This window comes from Podarcis muralis, chromosome 5 (assembly GCF_964188315.1).
Source record: "Podarcis muralis chromosome 5, rPodMur119.hap1.1, whole genome shotgun sequence".
In the NCBI taxonomy this organism is placed as follows: Eukaryota; Metazoa; Chordata; class Lepidosauria; order Squamata; family Lacertidae; genus Podarcis; species Podarcis muralis.
In genome coordinates this window covers 54,442,756-54,457,958 of record NC_135659.1, presented here as the reverse complement: position 1 = coordinate 54,457,958, position 15,203 = coordinate 54,442,756, and the positions used below count along the sequence as shown (strand labels likewise).

The 15,203-nt window shown below is 49.6% G+C and overlaps 1 protein-coding gene across 2 annotated transcripts in view; it reads left to right on the top strand.

Moving 5' to 3' along the window:
- CELSR2 (cadherin EGF LAG seven-pass G-type receptor 2) overlaps window positions 1-14,106 on the top strand; it is a 113,933-nt gene extending 99,827 nt beyond the window's left edge. Inside the window, exons 19-35 of one of the 2 annotated variants that reach the window (XM_028733891.2) lie at window positions 577-760; window positions 1,777-1,920; window positions 2,216-2,393; window positions 3,123-3,290; window positions 3,416-3,542; window positions 3,715-3,915; window positions 4,114-4,288; window positions 4,623-4,735; window positions 5,769-5,848; window positions 6,384-6,510; window positions 7,121-7,243; window positions 8,415-8,545; window positions 9,154-9,242; window positions 10,744-10,917; window positions 11,181-11,405; window positions 12,215-12,458; window positions 13,355-14,106. In XM_028733891.2, coding sequence (XP_028589724.2) covers window positions 577-760; window positions 1,777-1,920; window positions 2,216-2,393; window positions 3,123-3,290; window positions 3,416-3,542; window positions 3,715-3,915; window positions 4,114-4,288; window positions 4,623-4,735; window positions 5,769-5,848; window positions 6,384-6,510; window positions 7,121-7,243; window positions 8,415-8,545; window positions 9,154-9,242; window positions 10,744-10,917; window positions 11,181-11,405; window positions 12,215-12,458; window positions 13,355-13,376 — 2,505 coding nt within the window. In that variant the 3' untranslated portion in view covers window positions 13,377-14,106. Of the gene's footprint in view, window positions 1-576; window positions 761-1,776; window positions 1,921-2,215; window positions 2,394-3,122; window positions 3,291-3,415; window positions 3,543-3,714; window positions 3,916-4,113; window positions 4,289-4,622; window positions 4,736-5,768; window positions 5,849-6,383; window positions 6,511-7,120; window positions 7,244-8,414; window positions 8,546-9,153; window positions 9,243-10,743; window positions 10,918-11,180; window positions 11,406-12,214; window positions 12,459-13,215 lie in introns of both variants that reach the window. The other variant, XM_028733890.2, reaches the window with a different exon arrangement.
- The last annotated feature ends 1,097 nt before the right edge of the window (window positions 14,107-15,203 follow it).

Here is a 15,203-nt window from a genome sequence, read left to right as displayed (position 1 = left end):
GGGCAATCCCAAGCAGATCCAGTTGCAAAGCCAAATCCTCAGGTGAGCAGGGGAGGCTGATGCTTTAGGGCAAATTGAGGTACCGTTCCACCAAACTCAATTTGCCCTCACCAGCACCCACCTACCTACCTGCCTTCTTATTTTTTACCAGTCCATGGGATGACACTGGCCGTCCTCCTCAGTCTTTGTGTTGCCTTTGTAGAACTCATCAGTGTAAAGGATGGGGATAAAGCTGGAATCATTTGACTCTGCTTGCCATTGGCTCTGTCTGTCATTAGCATCTGGCTTCACTGAGTGTTGACTTCCCTGTTATATGCCCTACCAGTTCCAATGGGCATCAGTCGCCACTGCAGGTGAAGATCACTTTCTTGGTTCCACTAGGCTCTCAAAGGCCACAGACATTGTGAGCACCAAGACAGCTGCTTGTCCCTTGGCATGGGAATCCCAGGAACGGGCAAGCTGTCCTGTGATGGTACTCTTGCAGGTGCTTGGCCGCAGTCAATCCTCCATTCTGCCCCCTGAAGGAACTACACACCACTTTTGCAGCTCTCATTGTGCTTTCCTTTGGCCCTGCAGAACCTGCTCAAGGTGGGCAGCACCCTGCTGGACAATGGCAACAAGCGCCACTGGGAGCTGATCCAGCAGTCAGAGGGTGGCACGGCACAGCTGCTCAAGAATTTTGAAGATTACGCCAGCACTCTGGCCCAGAACATGCGCAAGACGTACCTGAACCCCTTCACCATAATCACACCCAACATCGGTGAGAGCATAATAGCCATTAGGGCTGTTTCCCAATGGCTGTTTCCCAATGAAAGGAATCTTTGCAAATTGACTAATTGTATGCATTTCAGTTGATGAGGCCATCAGTTAAGTATGCATGCATTTGCAGGTGAATAAGGAAGTGCTACGGAAGGAGAAATAATTGTACAGTACTTGTGATGATGTTTGCATGTGGCAGGCAGACTTTTAGAAGAGGCATTTCTCTCTGTGTGAGAGAGGGAATGCTTACTTTAAGATAGAGATGTAGCACCTGTACTCCTCTAGGCGCCATTGACCAACAACTCCCACCATCCCTAACCATTGGGCATGCTGTTTGGGGCAGATGGGTTGTTGCTGTCCATCACCAGCAGAAAGACCACAAGCTCTTGTAAGAAGATGCTTGCTTGTCACCATTTCTGTGCATTCTTCTATTGAAAAAGCCGATCATTATTATTATTTTTAAGATGTTTCCTGGTGAATCAAGGATACCTTTTTTGTTTTTTTAATCAATTCACCTAATCAGTGAATCAACTAAATATTGCGACCCTAACAACAATGCAAATATGCAACAGACTTTGAGCCAAACAGGTTTTTGTAAACATTAATTCAAAATGAGGTCACAGTAAGTAAAACAACGTAACTATAACAGCTCTAATCTCCACCTGTTCCAGCTGCCAGCTATACACAGCTTGGCCTCCTAGCTCCCTTATACATTCATTTAACATGTGAGGTGGTTTCAGAGAGAGCCCTGTTGTTAACCACTGCTACTATGAACAGACACTCTGATTATGTGCTTTACGTCTTGTCTTCTTATGGTATGGTTTGAAATCTTATGGGTTTTTTTGGCCCAAAGTCTAGAGTTGGTACTCATGGGAAAATTTGTTGGGGCTCATGGGAAATGTTGGGAGTAATAGGTCAGTAGTCATCAATTTAGGGTTGCACCTCCAGCCCAAGCTGCAAATTGACATTCAACTGGCTTGCCTAATGATAAGAAGCTTTTGCATTTTTTTTGGCCAGTTATTTCTGTAGTGAGGCTGGAGAAGATGAACTTTGCTGGCGCCAAGCTGCCTCACTATGAGGCACTCCGAGGTGAGAAACCTGCAGACCTAGAGACTACCGTCATCCTGCCTGAAAGTGTCTTCAAAGCTCCAGAGAGCAAACGTAAGTTATAGGCTTGGGAACAAACATTTCTTGGCTTTCTAGAAAGGGTTGGGGACAGTGGGCCATTTGTAGGACTTTCTTTAACAGGACATCCCTTTTCGACAGGCGGTGGTGAGTCCAGTAAGTCCATGGAAGATTCCCCTCAAGATAAGATAACTAGAGCTCTGCTTTGGGTGATTTTGTGCAGAAAAGCAGTCTATAAATTCTGGAAATACAAAATAGAGGATCAAGCCTGACTTGGCCTGCTTCTGAGGCAAAGTAATATCTCACTCAATGTCTCGTGCTCACTTTCCAGAACCTTCTATGGCCAATGCCAAGCATCTCCCCGGTGAGGAAGAAGAACCTGCCCTGATGACAAGACAGAAGAGGCACCCAGATCTGAACGAGGGACAGGCCATTGCCAGTGTGATCATCTATCGCACACTGGCTGGTCTGCTTCCAGAGCAGTATGACACAGATAAACGGAGCTTGAGGTAACATATACCTGCCCCCAGCCCAAATATACACATACTCAGATACCGGAGATTATACACAATGCCCATACTTAGGGGAGGCCAGTTCAGAGACCTCAAAAATCCATTGCAAAGGGGTCCGTTCATGACATTTTCACCCCACCCTCCCATGTGCTGGAGGATTTGGGCTCCATTCTCTGTTGTCAAAGCATCATCAACTTCTATATGGCTTCCTGGCCCCCTGCCAACTAAGCACGAAGGTGGGAAACCTCAGTCCCAGGGGTCAAATGTGGCCCTCCAGGCCTCTCTCTTGGGCCCTTGAGACTCTCTTCAGGGCACACCTTCTCCTCAGCCATTCCCACTCTTGCTAGGCCAGACGCCCTCACTGGCCCTGCATCACACTCTCTTTGAGTGTTTTTGCCTGACTGGAATGTGTCACTGAACTCTGATAATGCTTGCCTGGATGGAGGGTAGATGGATTTCTGGGATTTCTCTCTCTCTCTGGCCCCCAGAAGGTTGTCTGGATGAGAATGCAACCCTCAGTCTGATAAATGTCTCCCACCTCTGACCACGCAGATGATTTCCAGTGCCCGTGGTTTAAATAGGGAGCAGGGCTCTCACATTGTTTTTGTTGTTATTTTGTATTAGTGTGTGGTGCTAGCAGTTGTCAGGAAGCAGTGGGATGGGCCACTTTACAGGCCCATGTAGGAAACGGGGATGTGGTTCAATGTGTGCTATGTGTCCTCACAGAGTCCCCAAGCGGCCCATCATCAACACCCCAGTGGTGAGCATCAGCATCCATGACAACGATGCCCTGATGCAGCGGGCGCTTGAGAAGCCCATCACAGTGCAGTTCCGGCTGCTGGAAACTGAGGAGCGGACCAAACCTATCTGCGTCTTCTGGAACCACTCCATTCTGTGAGTCCCACTGCCCAGACAACAAGGCCTGGGTGATGAAGGATGTCGGGCTGAGGGGTTGAGGGAGAGGCACTCAGTGACAACCTAAGGCTGGCAGCTTGACCTTGACTTTGCTGTTTTCCCAGGGTCAGTGGGACTGGTGGCTGGTCAGCCAAAGGCTGTGAGGTTGTCTTCAGGAACGAGACCCATGTCAGCTGCCAGTGTAACCACATGACCAGCTTTGCTGTGCTGATGGACATTTCTCGCAGAGAGGTGAGAGAGACAATCATGGGCTCATCTCCAGGAGATGACCTGAAGGGAGAGTGGTGGGATTATGGTGGGGATAAGGCTCCTGCCTCACAAGGGTGGTAGAACATGATCTCATTGCTAAATCATCTTTCTTATGTGTCCATTGATACCCACTCCCTCTCTCTCTTCCCCCCAGAATGGTGAGATCCTGCCCCTGAAGACCATAACCTACGCCTCCATTGCTGTGACGCTGGGCAGCCTCTTGCTCACGTTCCTCTTCCTGGCTGGCCTGCGGTCCCTGCGATCCAACCAGCAAAGCATTCGCAAGAACCTTGTGGTGGCCCTGTTCCTCTCTGAGCTCATCTTCCTGCTGGGCATCAATCAGGCTGACCTACCAGTGAGCTCCTGGGGTGGGGTGGGAAGCTGTGGGGGCAAGAGGAAGCTCAGCTCAATAGGCCAGAGCCATGATTCCGGTCACTGCCATAGGTGGAGGCACCAACATGATCTCCATCGTGGGTGGGGAGCCCATTGCTAAGGGCTGCTGGTGCCAATCTGGTGTCTCCTAACCGCTTCCCCTTCTCTCTTTCCTTGCCAGTTTGCCTGCACAGTCATTGCCATCCTGCTGCACTTCTTGTACATGTGCACCTTTGCCTGGGCGCTGCTGGAAGCGCTGCACATCTACCGCATGCTGAGCGAGGTGCGCGATATCAACTATGGCCCCATGCGCTTCTACTACATGGTCGGATGGGGCGTGCCAGCATTCATCACAGGTGGGGCCCAAACCAGACACAACATCTCCTAGCTCAGGGCCACCCTGACCACTCCGAGGCCTCAGCATCCCTTAGTGAAGCCTTAGTTTGGAAAGCAGGAGGTGGGGGCAAGGGGCTCTGCCCTGCCCGCTCTGCGGTGAGCACCTGAGGCCAGACGATAGCCAGAGAAGCCTGGCCTAAAACAGGGTTAGGGCTGAGATGGACTGGCTGCATGCCTAGCTGTATTGGTGCATTGATTCTAGTTCCTGCTATTTTGGCCATGAGCTACTTATCTGACTGTGATTAAATGCTTTCTCTTACTCTTCTGATGGTTCTGCATGGCATCCTTGCTTAGGACTTGCTGTGGGCCTGGACCCTGAAGGCTATGGGAACCCAGACTTCTGCTGGCTCTCCATCTATGATACACTGATTTGGAGCTTCGCTGGACCCATTGTTTTTGCTGTTGCAGTGAGTAGAGATACAAGGGGCTGGTGGAGGGAAAAGCAAATGTAAAAAAACCATCAAAGAGAAGTTGCCTGACCTTACGGGGGCAAGTATAAGACCATTTTGATGCTCTGGGGAAAGCACTAAATCACCGTTGCAGAACCTGTGGACCCTAATTAGACTAATTAGGGAGGGCTGTAAATTGACCCACTTTTCCCAAGCCTCTCCCACCCCATGCCCCACACCTGATGTCAGATGTGGTGTCAAATCTGGGGGCAATTATAGACCTGGCTGCACAGGAATGGTTTTGAATGTGTTCCTGGTTGCTTCTTGACCAGCTTGTATTTGGTGCTTTGTAAATGTGGAATTGAATGCAAGCCCCCACTGGGATTGGTTCCACTCAGGGGCTCCCAGCTGGTGTTCACACTGGAGCTGATCCCTGCCCAAAGCTAAGTTTTGCAGGCACCTCCAATCAGCTGACCAGCAGTACCTGCTTCAAACTCTGTTTGGGAAGGGCACTTCCTTTGTTGTCTAGCTTCATAACAGCAGGTGACTGACAGGTGGACTGTGCTCAGCTGTCAGTGTCTGGCTTGCCAGCCACATACCATTCCCCACCCCTCCTGTAAATAGAGAAAAAGAGGAGCTGGAGGAGGGTGGGATCCAGATCCTCTAATCTGTGCATAGTTTTGCCCCAGCCATGGGTACAGAGGCTGTCTAGTTCTATAATCCTCTTTCCCCTTTGGAGATGTCTGGGAGATGCTTGGGAAAGAAAATCATCCCATTGCATCACCTGCAGCAGTGGAACTGGAAAGAAGCACCTTCCTCAATCACAGCTCCCCCCTCCCCCTTGTGGCAGGGGCCTCCAGATTCCCCCCACCCCCAGCACCATCATACAGGGAGAGAGCTAATCTTTGCAAAACGGGGAAGACCAAAGCATTCTAAAGATATGGGGCTGATCCTGACTCCAGTGGCATGGGAATAGTCCAGGTTTGAGGGAGGACCTTGGATGGGCTGTAAAGAGAGCTGGTCCTAACCTTTCCCCTCTCTCTCCTCACAGATGAGTGTCTTCCTCTACATCCTGGCCACCAAGGCCACTTGTGCTGCTCAGCAACAGGGTTTCGAGAAGAAGGGGACAGTGTGAGTCTTAGCATTGCTCTTGCTCCACCTCAGTAAAGGCACACCACCATCTTCCTGTGTGTCTCCTGCACTGTCTTGCCACTTGATTCCATTGCTTGGTCATTTCTGCTGCTTCTGCTGCCATGTGCTTTCCCCCCACTGCTGTGCCATGTCCGCTGCTGCCTTCGCCACACTGCTTTCTCCCAGCTGCAAAATCCCGTTCCCCCTTCCTCATCCTCTGCATACAGCACTTTGTGCCACCCTTTCACTTCCTGCTGAACTCTGGCCAAGTCGTTTTCCCCCTTGTTGACGGCCACCCACTGTCACACTCAACCCAGCCTTGATACTTCCAGCATTCTTGAGAGCACTACTTAATCCTTCTCCATAAAACCTAAAACTGATATGGCAAAGCCAAGAATGCCCCACAGCTTTTGGCAAATGGGATCCATGTGAAGAGCATGTTGCTGGGGACCAGGGATGGCATGTGCCCGTGGACATAGTCCCATGGGGGCTGTGTGGGAGAGACCCCACTGACTGTGCTCCTTCTTCATTGCAGCTCCGGCCTGCGCTCAGGCTTTGTCTCCCTGCTGCTGATCAGCATCACTTGGCTGCTGGCCCTGCTGTCTGTCAACAGCGATGCCATCCTTTTCCACTACCTCTTTGCTGGCTTCAACTGCCTCCAGGTATGGTGGGCACCAGGCAGAGGCTCAGGGGGGTGGGGAGGAGCTGGTGGGAAATCTCCCAAGATCAGTCATGCTGGTCCAGTGGTGTTACTAGATTCCATGCAGACACTGAGTTTGCAAATCACTTCTGTTGTGCTTAAGTCATGAGGAAGATGCTAGTTTGGAATATGATCTTTCCCCCAAAGGATTGATCTCTAGCTTTGCTTAAAGTAGAAAAAAAATATTCTGCATTTCCCCCTCCAAGCTAACACATGAATTATATAAATTAGGTGCTATTTAAGAAAAACAGCAATAATTATCCGTATAGAAATTGTTTACATCTGTATTGATTCATCCATATTGACCTAATGAAACCCCGACTGGATTTTGTGGAGTCCAGTGCAAACTTTGGATATCGTACTTTTGAGCATGTTTTCGAAGGAAAGTGCTACTCTTTGCTTTTGTGAGTCAGAAGAAACAGGTGGGAAGAGAACAGTGATGCCATTTGGGATGGAAGGTGGGAATAAGTGACGGGCTTCCCCTTGATGCTGTTGATGTCTGACTGAATGCAGTCTGGGATATTCCAGGTTAAGACAGTCAAGACTTGTGATCTTTTTGGTTTCTTCCACAGGGGCCCTTAATCTTCATCCTTTGTGTCCTCTTGTGCAAAGAAGTAAGGAAGGCTCTCAAATCTAGTTGTGGCAAGAAGCATGGCACAGACCCCACATTCACCACCAAATCTACCTTGACAGCGGTGAGTGTTTGAGGAAGTGGCAACCCAGTAGCCGTTTAAGCAAGGAACAGTGAAAATCAGTATGTATGACCAGGCGGTGTTCTATAGCATGCATTTGAACATCATAATAAACTGTGGTTTAGCTTGATGGGAGGAATCCTAGGCAAACCTCAGGCTTACACACTTATCCCCTCTTCTCCTCTAGGAGCACATTTGAAGCTTTCATGTACAGTTTTAATTAATCATTGTCTAACCCTAAATTTTGACTAATCTTACTTCGTGGTTTGTGGCTGATTTGTTTTAAACAAACCAAAGTTAAGATAGTCAGTTTGTTGGGTTTGGAAGAAGCCACAAACAGAAGTAAATACTTTGGCATTCCTCATTGTGGCTGTACTGAAGAAGGAGAGAGCAGAATGCATAGGCCCGGGGTGGGATGGTGGGAGGGCCCTAGGCACTAGGCTTATTATTCCTATCATGATCAAACCACGGTTTATCATACCAGCCAAATGCAGCCATGCTAGTTGTGTGTTCTGTTATTAAAAGTCAAAGTGAATCAGATTCCAATTCTATGCCAAGAAAAGAAGCTGGATTTGGCAACCTACATGAATCAATGCAATTAAGTAAATGTGAAGGTATTTGCTTGCTTTGCCAGATTTATTCTGCTGTTCCTAACCATGTAGAAGGAGCATGAGCATAGCTGTCAACTTTTCCCTTTTCTTGCAAGGAATCCTATTCGGAATAAGGGAATTTCCCTTTAAAAAAAGGGAAACATTGACAGCTATGAGTATGAGTGATATATGGCACTGCCACTGGAAATTGTACGCAACCTCCAGTCCACAGACTTCTGAGGTTTTCAGCAGGCGTTACCTATACCCTTTCATCCCTGTCTTCACAGTTTTAAGGGTTGGCCCTTTTAAGAGCTGACACCTGAAGCAGAAATCCTCACATGGGCCTCTTCCCTTCCCTGGCAGCAAGCATACTATTCAAAAGCAACAATGTGCTGGCCTTTCAGCTGCCTGCGGTGGCCACCTCACTCTGCCTAAAGATAGGGGCGGCACAGGTGGGGGAATAGACTCCCAGCTCTGGAATTCATTTGCTGAGAAGAAAGGAGATATATACAAGGGGAGGCAGCTCCTGCCTCTCTGCTGCTCTTAGGGTTTCCTCTCCTCTGATCACAGTGTTCTCTCACCAGGCTTATAACTGCAACAACACCTATGTTGATGGGCAGCTGTACCACACGCCCTTTGGAGACTCCACTGGTTCCTTGCACAGCACCGTCCGCTCCGGCAAGAGTCAGCACAGCTACATCCCTTTTGTGCTCAGGTAATTCCAATTCCAGGGCCCTCTCCCTTCATTGCACAATAGACATGTGAAAATAGGGTGGGAAGAATTAATATTGGGCAGAGGTAGTAGGTAGTATGCCTGTTGCCATTTCAGAGCAACAGTTTGTGAGATGTTACCTTCCTAGAATTACTCACTAAACTGAATTCTTATGACCTCAAGGAGAGTTTCCGCTGAGGCTTGCCTCTTCCTTGGTCTTTTGAGGCTTAACTCTCTGTCTCTCTTTTTGCTGTACTAAGGTTTTTAGTTTTAAGGCTGTTTTAGTTTGAGGCTGTTTCTTGATGTTGATCACTCAGGGGAGAACAGAACAAATAGTGTTCCTTCTGGATTGCTGAAGTCAGAATAAGGGACAGCCGCTTGAGAACTCCTTTTCTGAACCACTTGTCACTGACATGAGCAAAGGCATGCCTTGAGGGTCTTTTGCTTTTTTATAATGTTGATGGTGCAAGTCTTTCTTGCCCTCAAGGTGAATATGCTCAACACTCACAGGAACATGGTGTACAGAGAACTTTCCTGCCTGGCATAAGGCTTGCCCCTCTGCACTCTAGGAACTCCGAGCAGCTATAATCTCTCCTGCATTATCCTTACAGGGAGGAATCTGGCTTGAACAACAGCCAGGTGCACATTGGGCCTCCAGATCCCAGTTCACTTTTCCTGGAAGCTAAGGATCCGAGCAATGGTAAGGAGAAGAGGACTGGGCAAATTCTAAGCAAAACTGCAGAACTGTATGAATCTGTATTCAAAAATAGCCTTTAAAACTATGGCATGTGCTGCGATACAGTTCTTAATGTCGCAGGAGATTTTCAAGATGAAGGGGAAGGGAGGGTGAGGGAGATGACTGGAATTGTTGTTGTGTCTCAGTGCTTTTTTCACAGTGTGGATATCTTGCTGAGGATCTGTGTCATTCACAGATAGACAAAGATTTTAAATGTTTTGCTTTATAAGGCTTTTAAACTAAAACTGACCGGGCAAGCTGGCTACTTAATGATGGGCAATCAGTAATAGTCGCAGTACTCTGTAAATAGTGAAAAATGTAGGAATATAATTATATCTGTTATGTAAGAGGTGATCATGCCATTTTCAGGAAGACTGAACACAATAGTGTTGCTTCCATAAATCGCCATACTGGGCTGAGATAAAACAAATGGAATGAAAGGCAAATTGCCATGGACAGAATTTCAGCAATGATAACATGATCAAAGACAAACAGGTACAAAACAGTGAGCTTCATTTCTAGTGCTTGGTGGTCCCTGGACTAAACAACATTGGACGATCCAAGATGCATGCATTTAGACCCTTTACATCAAGTCACACATCACTTGGATGTCCAATAATGTTTAGTTTCTGTAGAAGTAATGGTGGGGGCTGTTTTTACTTTAAAACAGGCACAAGAAGCTCATGCTTTGATGATTATAGCAGTTTTGTGGAAGGGGTGCTTAACCCTTTCTGCTCACACTGTTTCCCTGATTCCCCCCCCCCCCACTTTCTCCTGGATGCTGATAAGAAGTTGGGGAGGGGTGGCATAGGAGGGAGAGGTTAAAACCACCTCTCCTAGTTCTACTGATATCAAATTTTGTGCCTGTTTAATAGTTTATTAAAAAGTCAGGTGATCCATTCACAGATCTCCTGCATTACATGTAGTCTGGACCCCCAAAACACAGACACCACTAGAATTTGTTTTTGTTCCTAGAAAATTATCCAGATATTTATTAGAGCCATTTCACACAATCAAACTGACAGAGACTATGAGAGAGGAATAGATTCTGAGCTAAGACGGGCACTTGCTGAAGCAGTTGTGTGATTGCCAAGAGGAATGCCACATACATGCACAGCTCAAAACTCCACGTTTATGCTGTCACCAGAATGTCGCTTTGAGGGAAGCGTAATAAATGTAGGTCACTGTGAACTGAGCCTGCAGGGAAGTGAATGCACAAAAGAATTGCTTCCACACATGTCAAAAATCAGCTGATTTGGTTCGTAAGGACTGCTCCAATTCACCATCAGGACCCTTGCACATTTGAGATTAAAACCAACTTGAGTTAGGAATACCAGGTGTTTGTGTGTGGCACCAGTTGGGAGAAGACTGGATGCAACAAGGATGGTTCTTAGACTGAAAGCCCCTCCACCTAGGTACAGTGATGAACACACTCTCTCTAACCACCCCCCTCCTTTGGACACAGAGCGTGACACTGACTCAGACAGCGACCTCTCCCTGGAGGATGACCAGAGTGGCTCGTACGCTTCCACCCATTCCTCTGACAGCGAGGAGGATGAAGAATTTCCTAGGGAGCCCTGCTGGGAAAACTTGCTGTGCCCCAACAATGAGAAGCTGCCAGCACACAGCACTCCAAAGGGTAATGCTGGGGACGGCTTATTATCATTATTTATTTATTTTATTCATTTATATAGACCCTGACCCACCTGCCAACCATAAGCTCTTTGGGTTCTCTACAACATAAAAACAATAGAAACTATTGGGGGGGGGGAGCAGATATAAAACACAGCTTCTGGCAGCTCCAGGGATATCTGAGCCCTCCTATCTGTGGACTGGTGGGACGGGGTCAGAATTTGCAGACCTTGTGTTCATACCTAGGTTTCTTTTCTCCCTTTCCCCCAGTGGACAACCTCGCTGGCCCTGGGAAACCTTACTGGCCAGGTGACTTTGTGACCACCGCTAGCGAGAGCGACGGGCATGTTGGCTCAGAGAAGCTGCGCGTGGAGCCCATGGGAAAGAACGACAGGTTGGGGCCCACAGAGGAGATGCCCAGAGAGAATGGAGAGACACAGACCAGGGACGGCATCTTGGGCTCGCTGCCTCACCCCACAGCCCAGCCCCAGAAAGGTAAGGAGGTTTGACTGTGGGAGACCCCAACGCCCACTCACCTGCCCACCCACGAAATCTTAGAAGGGACCCCCTCCATCTGTGGTACCTTGCAGAATTGCGTCCTGGAATCCCAGTCTTATTCATCATATCAGTTGCAGGATTCAGCAACCTAAAGCCTCAGCCCAGAAACAGGATTCAAAGCAGTTAGTTACCTGGTGAAATTTCATGGGGGTGAATATGATTTGTGGGGCTCAGGGTGGGCGTCAGTACACTGCATAGCTCCTTGCCCCTTGGCGTGACTGAAAGCTGCTCACACACATTTTCTTGATTGACATCATAAATATGGGTGGCAGAAGCACCTTTTTCTGTGGTGCAGAATAGGGATCCTGTGTCTGGAGTGCTGAGCATATTGAACCCTCATGCCAGGACTGTGGAACCTGTGACCCTCCAGATATTGTTTGACAGCTAATGGTGCAGCAATAAAACTGCTAGCACATTTGCAAAGCTAAGCAGAGTTTGGTCTGGTTTCAAATTGGATGGGGGACCACGTGCTGAGATTCCTGCATTGCAGGGGGTTGGACTAGATGCCCCTTGGGATCCCTTCAATTCTGTGATTCTACAACTCCCAAGTACCACCAGCCCCCATTGATGTTGCCAATGGTCAGGAATGATGGGGACTGTTCTCCCACAACATCGATTCCCCACTCCTCCATTGCCCATACCCAGCTCCAGAAAGCCAGGATTGGCCAATTCCCCATTCCATATTGGCAACCTTGCTACCTGGTGAGGACGTTTCCCTTGACCCCAGAACCTTGTTCCCTCCTCAGGCATCCTCAAGAAGAAGTGCTTGCCGCCCATCAGCGAGAAGAACAGCATCCAGCGGATCCACAACAAGCTCTCCAGCTGCCGCTCAGGGATGGTGTCATCGCACGGCTCTTCGGGGAGCGACGGCAGCCGTGGGGGAGGGCCCCCGCGCCCCCGCCAGACGCTACAGGAGCAGCTCAATGGCCTTACGCCCATCACCATGAGCATAAAGACTGGCACAGTGGATGAGGACTCTTCGGGCTCCGAGTGAGTATGGCTGAGCCTTCTCCCTGGGGGGCGATGCCCTCCACAGCCCACTCGCCTGAGCCCGCCGCCTCTGTGGAGCCCCCTCGTCCACACCATGCCTGGTGCATCGGATCCTCCAGGCTGCGACTCCGCTGTGTCTCACCTGTCCCCAGGCTGTGCCTCTCTCAAAACATCTCCCTGTCTGCTGCCTTCTAGCTCCTTAGATCCTTTGTAGCTTTCGCTAAACGTTCTTGCCGTTCCACTGGACCTTATTTTCACACGGGCTTGCTAAGAATCTCTACTTCTATTTCCTTTGCCTTTTCCACTCACGGGCTAGATCCTGACCTGGCATGTGGCCGGGAGTGTACCTGTTTCTTCAGGAGCCACCCCATGCCCCACATCCCAATTCGGAAAAGGTGTCGAGGCAGCCTTAAAAAACAGGCTGTGTCAGCCGTCCCTTTGCTGCCCCTTGTAGGCTGGGAGGGGGGAGATTTATTGGAATGTGTGGGGAGCATGGGAACCAGTTTGCCCAGTGGGATATTGGGAGAAGATAGCATCCTGGGGCTGAGGCTAGAAGCTATAGCCACCTTGCAGATCCTGACTTGAGCAAGTGGGTTGGGCTAGGAGCCATCCTGACCCTGGGTGGGGCTGGGTGGATGTGGGGGGTGGGACGCTGTCCTATTCTAACTTCTTCCTCAGCTCTCTGGCACTAACCCAGCCTCTCCTCCCTTCTCTGTCTTTCTCTCGTTCTCTCCCCTCTCGCTTCAATCTCGCCCAGATTTCTGTTTTTTAATTTCCTCCATTAACACGCGAGCCCCAGGGGGGGTGCTTTGCTCAAACCTGCTCACGACCATGCTCATGTGTTTGTGTTTCCCCCCCCGTCCCCCCGTCTCGCTTTGTGTTTGATCACTGAGCAGGAGCGATGAAACCTCAATCTGACGCCAACGCCTGCACCAGGCTCTGTTTCCCTTGTGCTTTGGCCAGTCCGGGAGCCAGGATTGCTCTCAAACCGCAGCGAGGAATGTTGTCTCCTTCAGCCCAGCCCGGCCCAGGGAGCCGGACCCACCATACCTAGTGCCAAATGAAAACCGAGCTGCCGCCCCGGCACCTGGGGGGGAGGGGAACAGCAGGTCCCAGGAGGCGGACCTACTTGAACCGATGCACTTTGGATCATTGTGAAAACAGACAAACAAGAAACACAAACTCAACCACCTCCACGTCTTCAGGGATTTTCATGCTTTGTTGCCCAGTCTGGAACTGCTGTGTGTCTGGAATATTTTTCTCTCTTTCTTATCTATCAGAATTGGGCTGGGGGAGCCTCAGCAGTAACCACGTGCCCAGGCTTCTTGGAAATGCATTACCTGTGAAGATGCTTGCATATCTGACAATGGGGATGAGCTAGGAGCCTGTGCACTTGAAGATGGCTGCCGCCAGGGGGCACTGAAAACCGTAGGTTTTAGCATGCGAGGCAAATGTAGATGGCATCTTCCTCCTCAAATGGTAACTTGGAATTAAAGCCTGAGGGCATGACAGACTTGGCCATGCGGGAGGGACCTGCATGAGACCTGTGCTACGTGCCACCTGGAGAAAGTAGGCAGGCTTTGCATTGAAGCTGACTCCTTCGGAGGCTCTAAGACCTCAGTTGCATATAAACAAAACCAGGAGAGAACCCTCAGTTGCATATAAACAAAACCAGGAAAGAACCCTCCTCCCCCTGCTCTGCAGTGTGTATCATAATCATGCTTTTTATGACCCAGTAGCATGGGTTTAAGCACACCTCCCAAGGTGCAACTAAGGCACATTAAAACAATGTGCAGGTCAGTCTCTGGCTATCTGGCACATAGGAAAGTTCGGAGCCCGAGATCTTGGTTGTGCCATGCCAATCAACCATAGAACTGAGAAGGAAAGGATCGTCCAAATAGCTTTCCCTGGACTCTGTAGACATACACTAGCACTCCCTACAGGTGCGCAGTACCACCTCGTCTCAAGGAAAATAAAAGGCTTTTCCTGATCTTACAGTTTTAACAGAGTGGTTGGATTGTTACAGAAACCCAGAGCCATTGTCGCAGGACGCGAATCGCCATGATGCTACCTACAGCCGTGGACTGGACAGATTTGCTGGGTCTGCTGTGGATCTAGCCCCTTCCCTGGGCCAGCCTCAGTGCCCCAGACTGCGCAGTGGGACCAGGGGCTTAGGGCCTCCCCAATGGGCCACTGTTGGCATCCGTGGAAATGCTCCATCCTGGACCAGGGCCAACATCCTTTTCAACCGTTTTTTGGTTGCGGCAGCCACTCCTCTCCAAGCTCAGCCTGCCAATCCAGTGACTCGGCCCGGTGGGGATGCTCTGAGAGGCAGCCCACCAAGGTGCTGAGCGCCGTGGGTGTGGCCTGCTGAGCCGTCAGCCCATGCTGCAATTATTTTCGTAGACAATGACAAAAAGAAAAAAGTCCCACCTCCCTGCTCCTCTCAGCCAATCAGCACCTGGTCCGCGTGCTGCCAGGCTGGAGCCGGGATGCTGCCTTGATGTCTCTCAATAGCGCCTGGCTCTCATGCCAAGAGGGTGCTGCCTTTCTGCCTCAGAAGCCTTCCTTTTTCTACACTCAGCCAAGCCTGATGCCTGCTCATAAGGGGGATTTTCATGCTGGGTCCTTTTGGAAAGTACTTTTTTATAACGTTCCTTGGGGTGGGGGGGAGAAGAGAGATTTTTCTGATAAGGGAGTTGGGGGAAGAGGGGGGGGGCGGCTGGGGGAAGAGGGGTGAAGGCA